Genomic DNA, 19,608 nt, shown 5'->3' on the forward strand with positions numbered 1-19,608 from the left:
CCTATGCATGCCACACCACATGGTTTGGCAATGACAACTTAGGAGCTACCAGAAGAGGCCCCTATATGTAAGTATTTTTTGTATCCTGTGCCAAATTAATATGTTTTCCTTTTCTTTGGGTTCAGGCTAATTAACTTCATATGTTTAGCTGTTTGACTAATCATACTGTAGCATCGTATTTTACATTCCAAACAGAGAACAAAAGAAAACACAATGTACCTGTAGAACGGTCTTACCAACAATTATATGAAGATTGTAAATACCCTCCAAAGCATTTTGTGTACCACGGAAAAGTTAAACAGAAAAAATATATATATATATATATATATATACAGTGTTCGACAAACCTATACATTTGCTCGCCCCGGGCGAGTGGATTTAACATCGTGGCGAGCTCCTATTGGCCCAAGCAGCACACGTTTGGTACTAGGTGGCGAGTAGATTTTTTTGTGTGGCGAGTAGATTTTTTGGTGATTTGTCGACCACTGTACAGTATATATATATATATATATATATATATATATATATATATATATATATATATATATATATATATATACAAATTAGAAAAAAATGCCACTCACCCGGAAAAAAAAGGCACTCAAACTCCCTCTATTCCCCCCCACAAAATGTTTTGTCTTATTGTAAACCCCCTCCCTCTCTCACCCCCCTCACTTTACCCACTGTCGATTCTAACTGGCGGCGTGGTGCGGCATCTCCCAGCATTCTCCTGCGTCTCTCCCTCAAACTCTAGTGTCTCCCCCTTCAGCTCGCGTGAAAATGGCTGTGCGGCGTCAAATGATACCGTGTTGCCATGACAACAAGACGCTCTGTGACACAGCCATTTTCACAGAATCTGCAGGGGGACACACTGTAGTTTGAGGGACAGATGCAGGAGAATGCCAGTAGACGCAGCACCACCTGCCGTACCCCGCCACCGGTAACACTCGACAGCGGACAAAATGCATTCGCTCAAGACGAATGAGCGATTGCATTTGTCGAGCCCTGTATGTGTGTGTGCGTGTGTGTGTGTGTGTGGATATATATATATACATATACATATACATATATATATATATATACTATAGAATACTAAGTGCGCAAAAAGATACAATTTACATCCAAAATATTAACAGTTAACAGTTGCTGCCTAATGTTCAGCTACACACAATAGCATATATATGGGGAAATGGGGGAAACAACGGCGCAAATGACTGTTAACTGTATATTAAATTTGAGCATAAGTAGAATGGGGGTAAACCATACCCCCATTCTACTTATGCTCAAATTTATTATACAGTTAACAGTCATTTGCGCCGTTGTTTCCCCCGTTTCCCCATATATATATACACATATATACATATACAGGTGTGCCGACGAGTATTCTAAAACTTGCCTTGGAAAATCTGGGGCTATCACCAACAAGACCCAGGTACATGCTGGGTACATGCTGGGTACATGCTGGGTACATGCTGCAAACATTTCAGTGACATTTTATATATATACTGTAATGCCCATACTTGGTGGATTCATTTTTTTAAAGCGGCCATACATTTCACCTATTAAAAATGCCACTGCCATTAGTTTAGTTTGGTTCCTCCTTTTCATTGCAATGCATTGCGGGTCCCTCTGGCAGCAAAAGGGTTAATAGGGAAGGTTTCTGAAATTGTAGTTTTTTTACAACTACCATCTCTTATTTCTGGACTGGACGGAGATTTTAACACGATCAGTAAATAGGCGTCAGCCTTAATCCCTTCCATCTACAGGATCCCGAAAATGGACTCACATCTCTGAACTGCACCAGCCCCAGCTCCCCCAGCTCTGCCATGCAGCAGTACACCACATCGTCCTTCAGCAACAGCTGTACAAGGGTCATCTCCTGACTGCGGAACATCGACGTCATCGTATGACGGGAAAAATAGATCTGACCAAGGAGCAGCGTCAAGAAGACGTTGTAGAGTCTGGACCTAAAGTGGGAAACAGGGTGAGAACCAATAAGCATGGTCAAACTGGAGATATAAAAAGAGGCAATCACACAGAAAAAAATCTTTTACAAATAATACACTTTACTACTGTAATTGGCTTCCCTAAACTAATTTAACAATGCTAATAGCAAAAAATGTAGCTGAATAATCATTTAGGGGACATTAAGAACACATTGAATTTCTTTGAATAGGGAAGTGTTTATCAACCAAATCTTTTCGTTACCCTTAACCTACTATCCTAGCTAGTAAAGATTAGGGGAGGAGAAGATAGGGGGCTTTCCTTTGACAACTCTTGTTGAACACACAGTGCCATCAGACAAAAGGAAGCATCCAGAAGAAATCAAACCCCTCCCAAGTCACAGCTCACCGTGTTTACAAACGAACGTTAAAAAATTATTGTACAATACTTTTAGGGGTCATATTTCGATAACAAGGTGTCAATCACCCAGATGTGACCCTTTAAATATGTCACTGCCTATATGCTCAGTCTAGCACCTCTATCTTCTTGAATGGTAAATCTTCAGTCTTTTAAATTGTATAGAGGGACTAGGCAGGAATGCCGCCTTTCACCTTGACTATTCAACCTGGCCATTGAGCTTCTGACTATTGCCCTGAGGTACTCAATTAAAGATTTGCAAATTGGAAACAAAGTAAATAAATTGGCGGACGACTTGCTTCTGTTTTGTGTATAGCCATATGATCAGGTACTGCTAATATTGCAAATTATTTATACAGTAACTTTCAAACTTTTTCTGATTATAAAATACATTTAACAAAGTCTGAGATTATCTGGTGTTGGAGAGGACATTTGGACTCATCATCACTGGTGCCATTTAAAATTGTTAGAGACTTTATTAAATACCTGCGGTTCCAGTTCCCCCTGAAGTTATAGAAGCTGTATTAGTTGAATTATATCCCCATCATTAGTAAGACTGACAGAGAACTTAATTATGTCTGGCAGAATTTCTTTAATTAAAACAGCATCTTTCCTGAAACTCTTATATTTGATCCAGACACTTCCTATTCTTACAAAGCATAGATTAGTGGGACCGCATCACCATGTATAACAAGAGAATTGTGTAAAGTGAGAGGTGCTCTGGAGGATATGGTTATAGTATTAACAGTTTTGATCAGAAAGGTTCCCCCTCTATTGAGCACTCAATCCTGGAAAGTCTAAAGTGGACTGAAAATCGCCCTGTAGTCATTACTACAAAAAACTGGTAAGTTGCCCAGTATCACCGCGGAAATCAAAAATAATAAAATGTTATTAATTCTACATAGAAAATGTTAAAAACACAAATACATTGTTAAAATCCCCGTGCTGTGTGGCTAATGAGTAAGTAGTTCTTATATAGAGCAATAGTAATTGTATGCCTCTATATTCTCATGTGACATCCAATAATCATCTACTAATATAGTATGGCTACGTGCATATAGGTATTGATAATATATACAACGCCTATCAAATTAGGCTAGTGTGATGTCGTGGCGTGTGATCTGAAAATATGCTATTGCATAAGTGGTTATTCACATAAACCTAAGTGGCAGAGTACATGTCAGAATAACAGGTCAAGATCTCTCATGTTATACCTCTATCAGAGAGTACTTCAATGCAATGCTGTTGCAAAATCAATTGTTGGATTGAAGCTAGATTATCACTCCATTATATCATACAGGTGTTTGAATTGCAGCTATGAGTTAAATGCAAAATGAGGTATTTCTTATCTTTGCAGCTAACAGCGATATAATAGACTGCTACAATGATTCACAGGCAATGTGAATAATATTCTTAATAGCGTTCATTTTAGAGAATGTATATATGTATGTATGTCTTTATTTATATAGCGCTGTGGCAGGACGGCCTGTAGTCAAGGTCAGACAATAGTACACACGTGCAGTTTCAGGGTAAACCAAATGTTGAGTGGTTTTATTTCTCCACAACAAAAATAAACATTTGGGCACACTGTCCCTTTAAGGTAAAAGAAAACTCATAAAAAGAACGCTTACTCCCCATAGGGAGATCTTGCTAAATATTCCAGGCCCTATCTATCGGGCTGGCTAGCTTTGTCCAGTTCCCAACCCCTAAAGATATACCATAATAGTTATGGAACAATATTAAAGTCCTTACTGTATCTTTGTTTGGGAATCTCTGTCCCTAGAGAGAGTTTAAGAAATCCTTCTGGATAGGAGCTTGTACAGGACAGCTCTGTAGTCTGAGTCAGCCACCTACAGTGGCGGCCGCCTTTAACCTCCTGCGGCCGTTTCCCCGTGATTTTTAAAATCGCGGGCAGATGCGGGCCGTTTTGTGCGCCGCGGGCTCTTTCAATGTTAAGCGCTATTAGCGCTGTCTCGGCAATGCGGCTGATGCGCGGGAAACTCCGTGACAAACGGAGAACATCCCCGCATTTTTACGGGTATGTAGGAGGTTAAAAGGGGCCGCGGCTGTACTATAAGCAGTAGCCTCCTTAACAATCTGGTTGTCAGCTATCTCAGCTTACTTCCTGATTGGGTTACTTACTGGGTTAACCTTCTGAGTGATGGATGAAGGACTCAGATCTATGTTTCCCAGGCATAATAATCAGTACCTTACTTTACCCTGTCACAAGCGCCATAAATGTAAATAGCGCTTCACAGCAGTAATACACGTGACAATCACATAAATAACAAATAATACAAATAACAGATCATGGAAATAAGTGCTTTAGACATAAAAGTAACATTTAGGAAAAGTAGTCCCTGCTCCGAAGAGCTTACAATCTAATTAGTAGCTAGGAAGAACGTACAGAGAAAGTAGGAGGGCATTCTGGTAAGTGCGTCTGCAAGGAAGTCCTGATCAAGGTGTACAGGGGTGTCCGCTCCCTCATTCCGGATGCTTATTTGAGAGAGTTACATATTAAGAGTGAATCGGGCATTTCACAATTCAATTATAGTGTGTAAGAAATTTGGCTGTAGCAACGCCAATATCTCACATTGATTGTGGTACAGCAGAAAGATAAGAACATTTTAGTATAAGACCTTAGGGTTTTTGAATAAGATGCTAAGAATAAAGCTCTCTTTTGACTTTAAAGCAATGCTACAGTATATGGATTCATCGAGGCTTGGAAACCTATGACAGTCAAATTACCACAATTGGCGGGAGTAATTATTTTACTGGCACGAAAACTGGCTAACCCCATATACTCCAACGATTGTGCAGCTAGAATCCTTACTACTTGCTGCAATGATTAGGGAAACTGTTGTCTTATTTGGGGACATTGCACAGAGGACGGCAAAAAATTGTAATAAATGGAAACCCCTATTGGATGCATTACCTCCTTATACGTTTAATGAAGTGTCAGAATGGGTACACACTGCATTGCTGAATAGGTCTTGGAAAAGATTAAAAGAGTTATTATCACAGGAGACCAGGCAAAATATACCTTTATACCAAGATCTTACAATTGAGCAAAGCCAATAAGTAAAATAAATTGTAATTTATTCCATAGAAACAGGCAAACACACATTGAATTACAATAGACAGAAAAAGATACACTTACTCGGGTTAACAAACTGACTTTCCTAGTTGAAATACAGTCTTTAAAACAATCCAGTGCTGAAGTGGGGGACTTATAAAACATTCCGGTTTACAAAAGTCCTGCAGCCTTCCTCCTTGCAATCGCAGCAAGGCATCTCTGGGTCCGGTCCGACCCTTTCTTGCCCTTATGGCAAATTGAACTTCTAGAATCACTTGGAAACACATGGAACTACATAGGAACACATGGAACACCCAAGAAAGAACAACAGCAGAGAGCGTTCTGGGAGGGCGACTAGCTGTCTTATACACTTCGGGACAGGCCGTCCCACTGCTTGTCCTCCAACCAGTGGCGTGGGAATTTAAACTCCAACCACTCACACAGTTTGCCAGATTTGTGAAAGCTGGCCCCTCTGGCTTCAGAACAGTGAGAGAGCATGTGCACAAAACGCCATCTTGCCCACTCACTATTCAAAACCCCCCACCGGCTCAATGCAACTAAGTCTGGGCTAGGTTACATGGACCCTTTGAACTGAGGATATCGGTGCTCCAGTTAGTCCTCCTTGCTAACAAAAGGGTTCACACCTCTGGGATCTCTGAAGCTTTCAAGTCCTGGCTGTCTCCCAGTCGCATAGGCACCGAGCCTGGTAGCCATGACTTCGAAAGCCCACAGTTCATTTACAGGTTATCAATATATATATATATACACATTAAACTATATCCATTTAATAAAATATATTGTGTCCTGTCTTCTGTGTGCTAAAAGTTATGAGTTCCTTTTCTGGTGTCATGAATGGAGTGAGGGTATAATTCACCTACCCTCATGAGTCTCATTCTTGGCACACATTAGAAAAATACTTTTAAACTTTTTAAAACACTGCAAACAGGCTCAGCTTTATAACCTTAGCTCGAGCACCTTCCTGAACCCCTACTCTAGGCTCAGGATACCTGGGCATGTATGTGGGTACCTCTGCTATACTGGGGAATCCCTGCTATACTAAGGACTCTGTGTATACCTGCAGATATATTTTAACCCCTTCATACCCATTTACCTTGTCTGGAAGATGCTGCAGCAGGGACTCTGGCGGTGAGCCGTGAGAACGTTTCCAGGGTCCGAGGTTGGCGGAGTAATGCACTTAGCTGTATCCGAAGATATTACTCAATCTCCGGATACAACTTTTAGGGTATCCCCTAACTCCGGAACCCCGCTACATAGACACATTCTGCAAAGACATTCTCCGCCAAACCAACCCTGAAACTTACAGCCTATAAATCTCCCGATCCCAGCATCCCAGTAAAGGCAAAAATCACATCATTCTTTCATGTTGCAAAATCAGTATACAGTTGCAGTAATACATTTTTGACATCTGGGTCCCAGAGCTGACACTCTAAGACCCTAACACACAGATCAGGGTTAACCAAGTTGGCATGACCTTTATTATTAGCCTGGTTAACCCCTTCACTGTCACAGTTATATAGTAGGTGTCCTTGGGATCTGGCCACCGGTGAGTTACTGTGTGGAACAGTGAAGATCTGCAGTTCTCTCTCTCCTTTTTTGCACACTCATCCCTCACCTTCTCTATTTTTATTCATTTATAATAATCTGTGTATTGATCTTTCTCTGCAATTTCTTATATTCATATAATAATAGAAAACTGTAAATCTGTGAGTTACCCGGCGGATAAATAAGAGAAACACATTTCATTTTGTGATGATTGTTAAGCAGACACTACTTCTACTACATCAGAGACGTAACAATGTTAATTGTTAGCCAATTTGTGAATCGTCCTGTTCTGTAAACGGATATTCTCTGTGTTTGCTGAAATGTTTTTTTTTTTTTTTTGGTATCTTGAAATCATGTTTACAGGTAATAAAGAAATAAAAAAAACATGTCACTGCCATTAGTGCACTTTGGTTCTTGAAGGAATTGCTCTTTTATGTGAACTGTTCCAGTTCTGGACGGACCCGTCAGATATAGAGTAGCGGACCTCGAGTAACATTGTATGTAAATCCAAACAGCAGAAGTATAAAGGTGTGTTCCCTCCCAAAAGGAGAGCCAAAGGAAAGCCCAAAATATTAAACAGCCTTTCTCTCTGGAAATCAGGCTATCAGCAATTGAGCTGATGCATTTAAGCAATGACAGTGGTGAAGAAGGAATGGCTCAGCGAGTAAGGACACTGACTGTCAACAACGACACTGAGTTTGAATCAAGGGGACACTGATTCAATTCCTGGTGTTGGCTCCTTGTGACCTTGGGCAAGTTACTTTATCACCTGCGTTTTAACTGCAGCGATTTGTGACCTGGTTAGATGCGATGGGGGGGCATAGCCGTGATGTCAAGGAGCTGGTTTGCCCTCATTGGGCGAACCGCTTACGTGACCTGGCCGTAGCGCCGTGAAATCAAATGTATCTGATTCCACGTCCACCGCACGCCCCCTCGCACTGGCGCACGCACACGTGAGGTCTATGGCAGCGATCATTGCCTTAAGGCATAGTGATCGCGCCGCGCACACTCCTCTGCGCGGTCTCGCCGACCATGGACGCGGCCTTATATCTTGTTCTTCTTTTATACATCTGTGTTAAGCTCATGGAATCTTTGTAAATCAGTCACTGCTGACCTGAGGAAGAGATGAGAGCTCTCGAAAGCTGGTCTGATAATATCTATTGTTAGTCCAAATAAAAAAAGTATCACCTAATACTGAAGTACTTATTTCCTCTGTACTAGAACAATTTAATAAATATTTATGCTGTATCTATCTTCTATCTATATATTTCTCAAACCGTCGTATGTGTGTTTGCCTGTCTGTACTGCTGCGGCCAAGTTTATTCGAGCATTTGCCCGTTCTTGGCCGCAGCAGTATCCTGGCGCTCGCCGGAGGGTGACGGGCGCGCGCCGAAGCAGCGGAAGAGCGCCCTCCGATCGGGGCGCTCTCCCTACCGCTGCCTGGTCCGCCGGGTCCCCCGGAACCCCCTGCCGCCGTCCTGCGATCGCGGGACACCAGGGCTCCCTCGGGGAGCCCTGGACGCGCGTGCAGGGGGCGCAGGCTCCCGATGACGCGTGACCGCGCGTCGGTGACGCGCGGCACGCCGAGGGGCGGCCACTAGCAAGCCGGGAAATCTCCCGGCTTGCGGATCTGGCCGCAGTGTGATAAAGTGTGTCGGTAGTGTATGTGTGTTCATTGTGTCTAGGGGCAATCGCATTGGACCTTTGGCCCGTCACTCCGCCTCAGGCCAATGAGATTGCTCTCTTGGCCCGCCCGCCCCCGCACACCTCTCATTGGCCTGAGGCGGAGTGAGGGGCCAAAGGGGACACACACACACACACACACTCTCTCTCTCACCCCCTCTGTCCCGTCCCCCCCCATCACGTGCGTCGCCCTGCACCGGCTCCTGGACGGAGGAGAAGCGCGGCACGGCCCTCCTAACCCAGCCGCCAACGCTCCCTTACCTCCCCGGCGCTCCCTTACCTCCCCGGTGCTACCTCCCCGGCCGCTGGGGGGCCAAGCAGCCTCCTCGGATCTGCGCCAGTCCCACTCTCCACTACCTCTCACGCCCATCGTGTGTGTGTGTGGAGAGGGACATTTTACTCCTGCAAACAATTTGTGCCTCACTTTCACCCCTACCCCTGCCCTTCACCCCCCCACCCCTGCCCTTCACCCCCCCCTAACCCTGCCCTTCACCCCCCCTACCCCTGCCCTTCACCACCCCCCTACCCCTGCCCTTCACCCCCCTACTCCTGCCCTTCACACCCCCCCCACCCTTCACCCACCCCTGCCCTTCACCCCCCCACACCCTTCACTCCCCCACCCCTGCCCTTCACCCCCCTACCCCTACCCTTCACACACCCCCCACACTTCATCCCCCCACCCCTGCCCTTCACCCCCCACCCCTACCCTTCACAAACCCCCCACACTTCATCCCCCCACCCCTGCCCTTTACCCCCCCAACCCTGCCCTTCACCCCCCCCCACCCCTGCCCTTCACCCCCCCACCCCTGCCCTTCACCCCCCTGCCCTTCACCCCCCAACCCTGCCCTTCACCCCCCCACACCCCTGCCCTTCACCCCCTACTCCTGCCCTTCACCCCCCCTACCCCTGCCCTTCACCCCCCCCCACCCCTTCCCTTCACCCCCCCCACCCCTGCCCTTCACCTACCCCTGCCATTCACCCCCCCTACCCTTCACCCCCCCTACCCCTGCCCTTCACCCCCATGCCCTGCCCCTGCCCTTCACCCCCCACCCCCTACCCTTCACCACCTACCCCTGCCCTTCACCCCCCACCCCTGCCCTTCACCCCCCACCCCCTACTCCTGCCCTTCACCCCCTACCCCTGCCCTTCACCCCCTACCCCTGCTCCCCACCCCCTGCCCTTCGCCCCCCACCCCCTGCCCTTCACCCCCTGCCCTTCACCCCCCACCCCCTGCCCTTCGCCCCCCACTCCCTACCCCTGCTCCCCACCCCCTACCCCTGCCCTTCGCCCCCCACCCCCTGCCCTTCGCCCCCTGCCCTTCACCCCCCACCCCCTGCCCTTCGCCCCCCACTCCCTGCCCTTTGCCCCCCACCCCCTGCCCTTCACCCCCTGCCCTTCGCCCCCCACCCCCTGCCCTTTGCCCTCCACCCCATGCCCTTTGCTCCCCCTCCCCCTGCCCTTCGCCCCCCACCCCCTCCCCGCACTTTGCCCCCCTCCCCACCCTTCGCCCCCCTCCCAGCCCTTCACCCCCCACCCCGCCCTTCACCCCCCCACACCCACCCTGCCCCTGCAATCCCGGGCAACGCCGGGTATATCAGCTAGTAATATATATAAATATGATGGGGGAATTCTTTCTGAAGTAAATCATGCTTACTTCAAGTGGAATTGTACGTTTGTAAACAACAAAAGTAGTTGTACGCTTAGGGATTCTCCCAGCTGGGAACATCAGTGCAAAAGGATTGCAACAGAATTATCAATGGAAAAACTCACATTCAATGGGATTTTAGTTCTTTGACAAATATGTTAGTCAGTCAGTCTCTCAGTCACTTAATCAGTTTGTCTCTCAGTCACTTAATCAGTTTGTCAGTCAGTCAGTCTCTCAGTCAGTCAGTCAGTCAGTCTCTCAGTCAGTCAGTCTCTCAGTCAGTCAGTCTCTCAGTCAGACAGTCTCTCAGTCAGACAGTCTCTCAGTCAGACAGTCTCTGTCAGACAGTCTCAGTCAGACAGTCTCTCAGCCAGACAGTCTCTCAGTCAGGCAGTCTCTCAGTCAGTCATTCAGTCTCTCAGTCAGTCATTCAGTCAGTCACACACACAGTCATTCAGTCAGTCACACAGTCAGTCAGTCATTCAGTCAGTCACACAGTCATTCAGTCAGTCACACAGTCATTCAGTTTCTCAGACAGTAAGTCTCTCAGTCAGTAAGTCTCAGTCTCTCAGTCAGTCAGCCTCTCAGTTATTCAGTCTCTCAGTCAGTCATTCTCCGTCAGTCAGTCAATCTCTCTCGTAAAAAAATGTGACACGTTAAAAAAATTATTTATACAACAAGAATTTATATAATACAGGGAAATATATGGCGGCCCCCCCGAGAAGAATGGTGGTACTTCAAGGTAAGGGGGCCCCCAGTTATTCAGCTATTTTATTTGAAATTCCATTAGAAGATATATTGTCTAGGAGTAACAATAGCGCCACTGGGTCAGCAGTTTCACTTCACCCTGAGATGACTTTGCAGGTTTCCTTTGGGTGACCCACAGCCAGGGGCGTAGCTATAGCCCGGACAGCCCAGGCAAAGACCAGGGGCCCTCTCTCTTGGGGAGCCTGCTATCCCCCTCTGCCGCCGGCACATTGTGGAGCCAGAGACACAGCAGGAAGCATAGATGGTAATCCCTTCCTCTGTAGATGGGCGGGGCCAGGGTCAGGGGCGGGGCCCTGAGATACAGCAGGAAGCACAGAGGGAAATACCTTCCTCTGCAGATGGGCGGGGCCTGGGTCAGGGGGCGGGGCCCTGAGATGCAGCAGGAAGCACAGAGGGAAATCCCTTCCTCTGCAGATGGGCGGGGCCTGGGTCAGGGGGCGGGGCCCTGAGATGCAGCAGGAAGCACAGAGGGAAATCCCTTCCTCTGCAGATGGGCGGGGTCTTGGTCAGGGGGCGGGGCCCTGAGATGCAGCAGGAAGCACAGAGGGAAATCCCTTCCTCTGCAGATGGGCGGGGCCTGGGTCAGGGGGCGGGGCCCTGAGATGCAGCAGGAAGCACAGAGGGAAATCCCTTCCTCTGCAGATGGGCGGGGCCTGGGTCAGGGGGCGGGGCCCTGAGATGCAGCAGGAAGCACAGAGGGAAATCCCTTCCTCTACAGATGGGCGGGGTCTTGGTCAGGGGGCGGGGCCCTGAGATGCAGCAGGAAGCACAGAGGGAAATCCCTTCCTCTGCAGATGGGCGGGGCCTGGGTCAGGGGGCGGGGCCCTGAGATACAGCAGGAAGCACAGAGGGAAATCCCTTCCTCTGCAGATGGGCGGGGCCTGGGTCAGGGGGCGGGGCCCTGAGATACAGCAGGAAGCACAGAGGGAAATCCCTTCCTCTGCAGATGGGTGGGGTCTTGGTCAGGGGGCAGGGCCCTGAGATGCAGTAGTTAGGACAGAGGGGAAATCCCTTCCTCTATAGAGCCTCCATAGCTGGGCGGGGTCTAGGTCAGGTGGTGGGGCCTCAAGTAGTGCAGCGTGGGGCTGGAGCTGCAGGCTGAGAGACAGGCTGGGAAATGTGAGAGGGAGGGGAAGGAGTGGGGTGAGAGAGAGAGAGAAGAGAGAGAGAGAGACGTGAGGGGGAGCAAAGAGAGAGAGTGACATGAGGGGGAGCAAAGAGAGAGAGAGAGATATGAGGGGAGAAAAGAGAGAGAAACACATGGGAAAAGAGAGACAAACATGAATGGGAAAAAAGAAAGAGAGAGACATGAGGGGAGAAAAGAGAGAGACATGAGGGGGAGAAAAGAGAGAGACATGAGGGGAGAAGAGAGAGACATGAGGGGAGAAGAGAGAGACATAAGGGGGAGAAAAGAGAGAGACATGAGGGGGAGAAAAGAGAGATATGAGGGGGAGAAAAGAGATAGAGATATGAGGGGGAGAAAAGAGAAGGACAGAGACATGAGGGGAGAAAAGAGACATGAGGGGAAAAGTGACAGACATGAATGGAAGATTAGAGAGAGACATGGAAGGGAGAAGAGAGAGAGAGACATGAGGAGAAAAGAGACATAAGGGGAGAAAAGAGATGAGGGGGACAAAGAGAAAGACATCAGGGGGAGAAAAGAGAGACAGACATGAGGGGAAAAGAGAGAGACAAGAAGGGGAGGAGAGAGAGACATGAGTTGGAGAAAATAGAAAGTGAAAGCGACATGAGGGGGCCCTGAAATTGTCTAGCATGTCTAGCTACACCCCTGCCCACAGCCATCTTTGTTTTTTTCATTGCAAGTACTGAAATGTAGCGGTCACATGACTGCGATCTACCTAGATGTCAGGAAAGGAAGAGGATGTCCCCTAGAAACTAGCAAAACAGCAATGACATTGGGGCAACATCCTAAGAATCCCAGGGTGCCACTTAGTATGACGTTGACCCCAACATCATAGGGCACTCAAAGGATTAATATCTTAATATGTTATACTGCTCAGTGATGTTGATATTTACCTGCTTCTGTTACAGAGGGTCTGTGAGGTGAGCTCTCTAACTCCTGCAAACTCCCCCAACTGCCACAGGATTCAAACCACTGCCAACATTCCAATGGCAGCCATCTTAATAAGGCTAAGGGCTAGACACATCTGTTGTCGTGGCAACAGTGCACATCATCTGAGGGGGCTTTTTAGCGTAAGGCTACGGCCCCGCTGTCTGCGCTGCACGGGTGCGCCTGCCAGGCTGGCGACGCGTGCAGCCGTGTTCTCCCTGTCTGCAGTAAGCTGCAGGGGGAAAGACAGGAGGGGACGTGACGGGAGGGGTGGCGGGGCTGCCATGACTTCACCCTGCAGGTTCGCCCTCCTTGGCTGAACCGCCGGGGGCGTGGCCTAGCGCTCGGTCGCTAGTATTGCTCACAATTTTCTTGACTGCAGGGAAAACTGGCCAGGTGGCGGACACCCCTTGCAGCGGGCCCGGCCCTATTGAAGGGCGGCTCTTGTCCCCGCAGCGCCCGCCACAGCAGGCAGTGGGGACCCGGCCTTACCTGTACTGTTTTATTGAAAAGACTGCACCTTATCAATTTCAAGTACTCTCACTGTTCGGCTGTTCTTTTTCTTGTTGTTTTTTTTAAACATCGTTTACTTTAAGTATTTTTTAATGTGTTTTATTTTTTATTTTTTTAAGGTTAATAAAATTATATTTGTTTAAGAGCAGGGAGTCTGCATGCATCATTTATGAGACAGGAAGTTTCGGGTATCATAGATATCAATGTAATTAAACAAGTTCCAATTGTCCTGTGAAAACAAGAAAATACAATGTAGATTACGTTAATCACTTAACAGGATAGATGCAGAAACGATTGAAGGACTCTGCAAACAATAACCATTTGCGGTTAGGCTCATTATTGCTTTTTTGTCCTTTTTTAAAATGGCGACATAATGAATTTCGGCCTTTATTCAGTGTGCTGTGATGCTGCACTCCTATACTGGAGATGGGACTGAAATCTTCTCTGACTCAGAGAAGTACCGGCACTTCTAGTGAGGTGTTCAGTAAGTTACGCCCCATTACATTAAAACCAATGGTCCTTCATTTCACATACAGCAGCTTATGTAATGGTGCACATTAGCTCAGTCATGTATTTTTCTCTTTTGATTGGTTGATTTTTTGCCTTTAAACTCACAGTTGAGGATCCAGATGAGGTGTCTACTGTATGACTGGAACTTTGATCCAGACGAGGTGTATATGACTGGAACGCTGATCCAGACGAGGTGTCTATGACTGGAACGCTGATCCAGACGAGGTGTATATGACTGGAACGCTGATCCAGACGAGGTGTATATGACTGGAACGCTGATCCAGACGAGGTGTCTATGACTGGAACGCTGATCCAGACGAGGTGTATATGACTGGAACGCTGATCCAGACGAGGTGTATATGACTGGAACGTTGATCCAGACGAGGTGTATATGACTGGAACGCTGATCCAGACGAGGTGTATATGACTGGAACGCTGATCCAGATGAGGTGTATATGACTGGAACGCTGATCCAGACGAGGTGTCTATGACTGGAACGTTGATCCAGACGAGGTGTCTATGACTGGAACGTTGATCCAGACGAGGTGTATATGACTGGAACGCTGATCCAGACGAGGTGTATATGACTGGAACGCTGATCCAGACGAGGTGTATATGACTGGAATGCTGATCCAGACGAGGTGTATATGACTGGAACGCTGATCCAGACGAGGTGTATATGACTGGAACGCTGATCCAGACGAGGTGTATATGACTGGAATGCTGATGCAGACGAGGTGTATATGACTGAAACGCTGATCTAGACGAGGTGTATATGACTGGAACGCTGATCCAGACGAGGTGTATATGACTGGAACGCTGATCCAGACGAGGTGTATATGACTGGAACGCTGATCCAGACGAGGTGTCTATGACTGGAACGCTGATCCAGACGAGGTGTATATGACTGGAACGCTGATCCAGACGAGGTGTATATGACTGGAACGTTGATCCAGACGAGGTGTATATGACTGGAACGCTGATCCAGACGAGGTGTATATGACTGGAACGCTGATCCAGATGAGGTGTATATGACTGGAACGCTGATCCAGACGAGGTGTCTATGACTGGAACGTTGATCCAGACGAGGTGTCTATGACTGGAACGTTGATCCAGACGAGGTGTATATGACTGGAACGCTGATCCAGACGAGGTGTATATGACTGGAACGCTGATCCAGACGAGGTGTATATGACTGGAATGCTGATCCAGACGAGGTGTATATGACTGGAACGCTGATCCAGACGAGGTGTATATGACTGGAACGCTGATCCAGACGAGGTGTATATGACTGGAATGCTGATGCAGACGAGGTGTATATGACTGAAACGCTGATCTAGACGAGGTGTATATGACTGGAACGCTGATCCAGACGAGGTGTATATGACTGGAACGCTGATCCAGACGAGGTGTATATGGCTGGAACGCTGATCCAGACGAGGTGTATATGACTGGAACGCTGATCCAGACGAGGTGTATATGACTGGAACGCTGATCCAGACGAGGTGTATATGACTGGAACGCTGATCCAGACGAGGTGTATATGACTGAAACGCTGATCTAGACGAGGTGTATATGATTGGAACGCTGATCCAGACGAGGTGTATATGACTGAAACGCTGATCTAGACGAGGTGTATATGACTGAAACGCTGATCCAGACGAGGTGTATATGACTGGAACGCTGATCCAGACGAGGTGTATATGACTGGAACGCTGATCCAGACGAGGTGTATATGGCTGGAACGCTGATCCAGACGAGGTGTATATGACTGGAACGCTGATCCAGACGAGGTGTATATGACTGGAACGCTGATCCAGACGAGGTGTATATGACTGGAACGCTGATCCAGACGAGGTGTATATGACTGAAACGCTGATCTAGACGAGGTGTATATGACTGAAACGCTGATCCAGACGAGGTGTATATGACTGGAACGCTCTTCCATCACATGGGACTTTGGTACCGCGCTGAGCTACAATCTATAGCAGTGGGTTTCAACCTTTTTTAGTTAGGGAACCCCAGAATTCGATTTTGAGATTCTGAGGGACCCCAACCCTTGCCCCCCATCTCCCGCACCTCCCCCAATACACACACACACACACACACACACACACACACACACACACACACACACACACACACTGACACTGACATACACACACACTCTCCCACTGACAGTGACCCATACACACACACATTCTCTCTCACGCTGACACAGACACAGACACTCTCACTGACACAGACACTCTCACTGACACGGACACTCTCACTGACACGTACACTCTCACTGACACGGACACTCTCACTGACACGGACACTCTCATTGACACAGACACTCTCGCTGACACAGACACTCTCGCTGACACAGACATTCTCGCTGACACAGACACTCACTGACACAGACAAAGACACTCTCACTGACACAGACACTCTCGCTGACACAGACACTCTCGCTGACACAGACACTCTCACTGACACAGACACTCTCACTGACACGGACACTCTCACTGACAAGGACACTCTCACTGACAAGGACACAGACGCTGACACAGACATTCTCGCTGACACAGACATTCTCGCTGACACAGACACTCTCGCTGACACAGACAAAGACACTCTCACTGACACAGACACTCTCGCTGACACAGACACTCTCACTGACACGGACACTCTCACTGACATGGACACTCTCACTGACACGGACACTCTCACTGACACGGACACTCTCATTGACACAGACACTCTCGCTGACACAGACACTCTCGCTGACACAGACATTCTCGCTGACACAGACACTCACTGACACAGACAAAGACACTCTCACTGACACAGACACTCTCGCTGACACAGACACTCTCGCTGACACAGACACTCTCACTGACACGGACACTCTCACTGACAAGGACACTCTCACTGACAAGGACACTCTCGCTGACACGGACACTCACTGACACAAACACTCTCACTGATACAGACACTCTCACTGACACAGACACACTCTGACACAGACACACTCACTGACACAGACACACTCACTGACACAGACACACTCACTGACACAGACACCCTCCCTGACACAGACACACACACACTGACACGAACACTCACACAGACACACACACTCACTGACACGGACAAAGACACTCTCACTGACACAGACACTCTCACTGACACACACACTCACACGGACAAAGACACTCTCATAGACACGGACACTCTCACTGACACGGACACACACACTCACTGACACGGACACAGACATTCTCACGGACACAGATACTCTCACTGACACAGATACTCTCACTGACACAGACACTCTCACTGACACAGACACTCTCACTGACACAGACACTCTCACTGACACAGACACTCTCACTGACACAGACACTCTCACTGACACAGACACTCTCACTGACACAGACACAGACACTCTCACTGACACAGACACTCTCACTGACACAGATACTCTCACTGACACAGACACTCTCACTGACACAGACACTCTCACTGACACAGACACTCTCACTGACACAGACACTCTCACTGACACAGACACTCTCACTGACACAGACACTCTCACTGACACAGACACTCTCACTGACACAGACACTCTCACTGACACAGACACTCTCACTGACACAGACACTCTCACTGACACAGACACTCTCACTGACACAGACACTCTCACTGACACAGACACTCTCACTGACAGGCACTCACACTGACACAGACACTCTCACTGACACAGACACCCCTCACTGACACAGACACTCCTCACTGACACACACACACACACTGACTGACACACACACACACTGACTGGCGCACACATACTTACTGACACTCACACATACACTGACTGACACACACACACATTGACTGACACACACTGACTGACACACTGACATACACACACTGACTAACACACACACACTGACTAACACACACACACACGGAATTCACAGTTACTATAAATATAGAAGTGCAAATAGCTAAAACACATGTTCTAAGTCAAACTTCTTTGCGTTTTGACACTGAAATTGCATTTTGATTTTTAATTAAAAACATCACAAATACAATTTCTGTGACAAAATAGTGACAAAAGACAAAGAAGTTTCACTTAAAATGCGCGTGCTTAGGGCACACACATTATTTTTTGCTGCATGACTGTGTATGTGCAAAGTTCTGTGGGGAAGATCATGTGACCAGGCAGTCACTAGATACAATTGGTGCACTGCTAGAGAGAGGGCAGGGCTCAAAAAGGGGTGTGCCAGAGCTTGTTTCCGAAGAAGATGTGACTTTGTAAATGGTTGCTATAGAAATGCTTGTTACGTTATAATACATTAAACATGTCATTCAGAGTTGTTGTTTTTTTTTTTAATGCTACAATTATTTTCTCCTAGTACAGAACTGATTTATGAAAGAAAAAAAACACATGTATGATATTGGTGATCTGCAGCTTTAAGGGATGAGCGTCTCACCAACACCCTGTTGAGGCTACCACCCCCATGTAATGTCGCTGGTGTAGAGTATGGTATGGTGTGATATCATCAGCGGATCATGCCAATGTCATCATGTGATCATGATGACGTCATCACATGATTGCAAGGATGTCAAAACCATCGCTGCATAACCATAGTAACACAGCGTTCCCAAATAACAGACTACCCACAATAATAAAGAAGCAAGCAGAGTAACCTAACCAATGTAGAGAGTAAGATACAGAGGGACGCTGAACTCTGGTAAGGGTTGTCGAAGCTTGATCTTGCGTTAAAGGTGCAATCTCACACAGCCAGCCAATATAATTTCTCAATCAAATGTTTCCTTTGATCTTCTCCCACCCTGTCCTTATCAGAGAGACATAAAGATAAGGGGAAGGGGACAGGCTGTACAAGCACTTGCTGATTTCAAAGTGACAATCACACAAGGGAGCAGGCGGAGGAAATTTAACCTCTCCCAAGTCTCACTTTAATAAATAAATAAATACACATTTGCTTATAGGTGTCAGATTTGGGTAAACAGTTATCAATTAGCCAGATTAGACACTTTAAAATGTCACTGGAATTAGCAAAATCCAATGCTGTCATGCGCTCAGGGGTACAGCTGAGGGAAATAACACCCTAAAGTGGCAGTGATCTGACAGTGGGGGAACAATGGTCGGAGGGCGCGGGGGAACCACAATGGGGGTCGGGGCTCAGGGGCACTGTGCTTACCCCTGTCAGCTCATCCGTCCTGGATCCCTGCCCTCTTTACTCACATTCCGTTGCGTGCGTGCGGATGAAAGCAAGCAGATAGGTGGGGGTGAAAACGGGCGCCAACGCAATCCGTCAGTCAAATTCCTAACGATTCTGGTAATACAAGAAGGCTTTATTGGTGTAAGGCACACACTAGACACCACTAGACAGCGTAGAGGAG

General features: G+C 47.5%; 1 protein-coding gene across 2 annotated transcripts in view; it reads right to left on the reverse strand.

The window, feature by feature from the left end:
• LOC142496103 (V-type proton ATPase 116 kDa subunit a 4-like) overlaps positions 1-13,236 on the reverse strand; it is an 84,497-nt gene extending 71,261 nt beyond the window's left edge. For both annotated transcript variants that reach the window (XM_075602503.1, XM_075602502.1), the window contains exons 1-2: positions 13,134-13,236; positions 1,787-1,967 (exon numbers count right to left, since the gene is read on the reverse strand). In XM_075602503.1, the coding sequence (XP_075458618.1) occupies positions 1,787-1,903 (117 nt within the window). In that variant the 5' untranslated portion in view covers positions 1,904-1,967; positions 13,134-13,236. The remainder of the gene's footprint in view (positions 1-1,786; positions 1,968-13,133) is intronic.
• Positions 13,237-19,608: the final 6,372 nt, after the last annotated feature.

This window comes from Ascaphus truei, chromosome 5 (genome assembly GCF_040206685.1).
Source record: "Ascaphus truei isolate aAscTru1 chromosome 5, aAscTru1.hap1, whole genome shotgun sequence".
Taxonomy (NCBI): domain Eukaryota; kingdom Metazoa; phylum Chordata; class Amphibia; order Anura; family Ascaphidae; genus Ascaphus; species Ascaphus truei.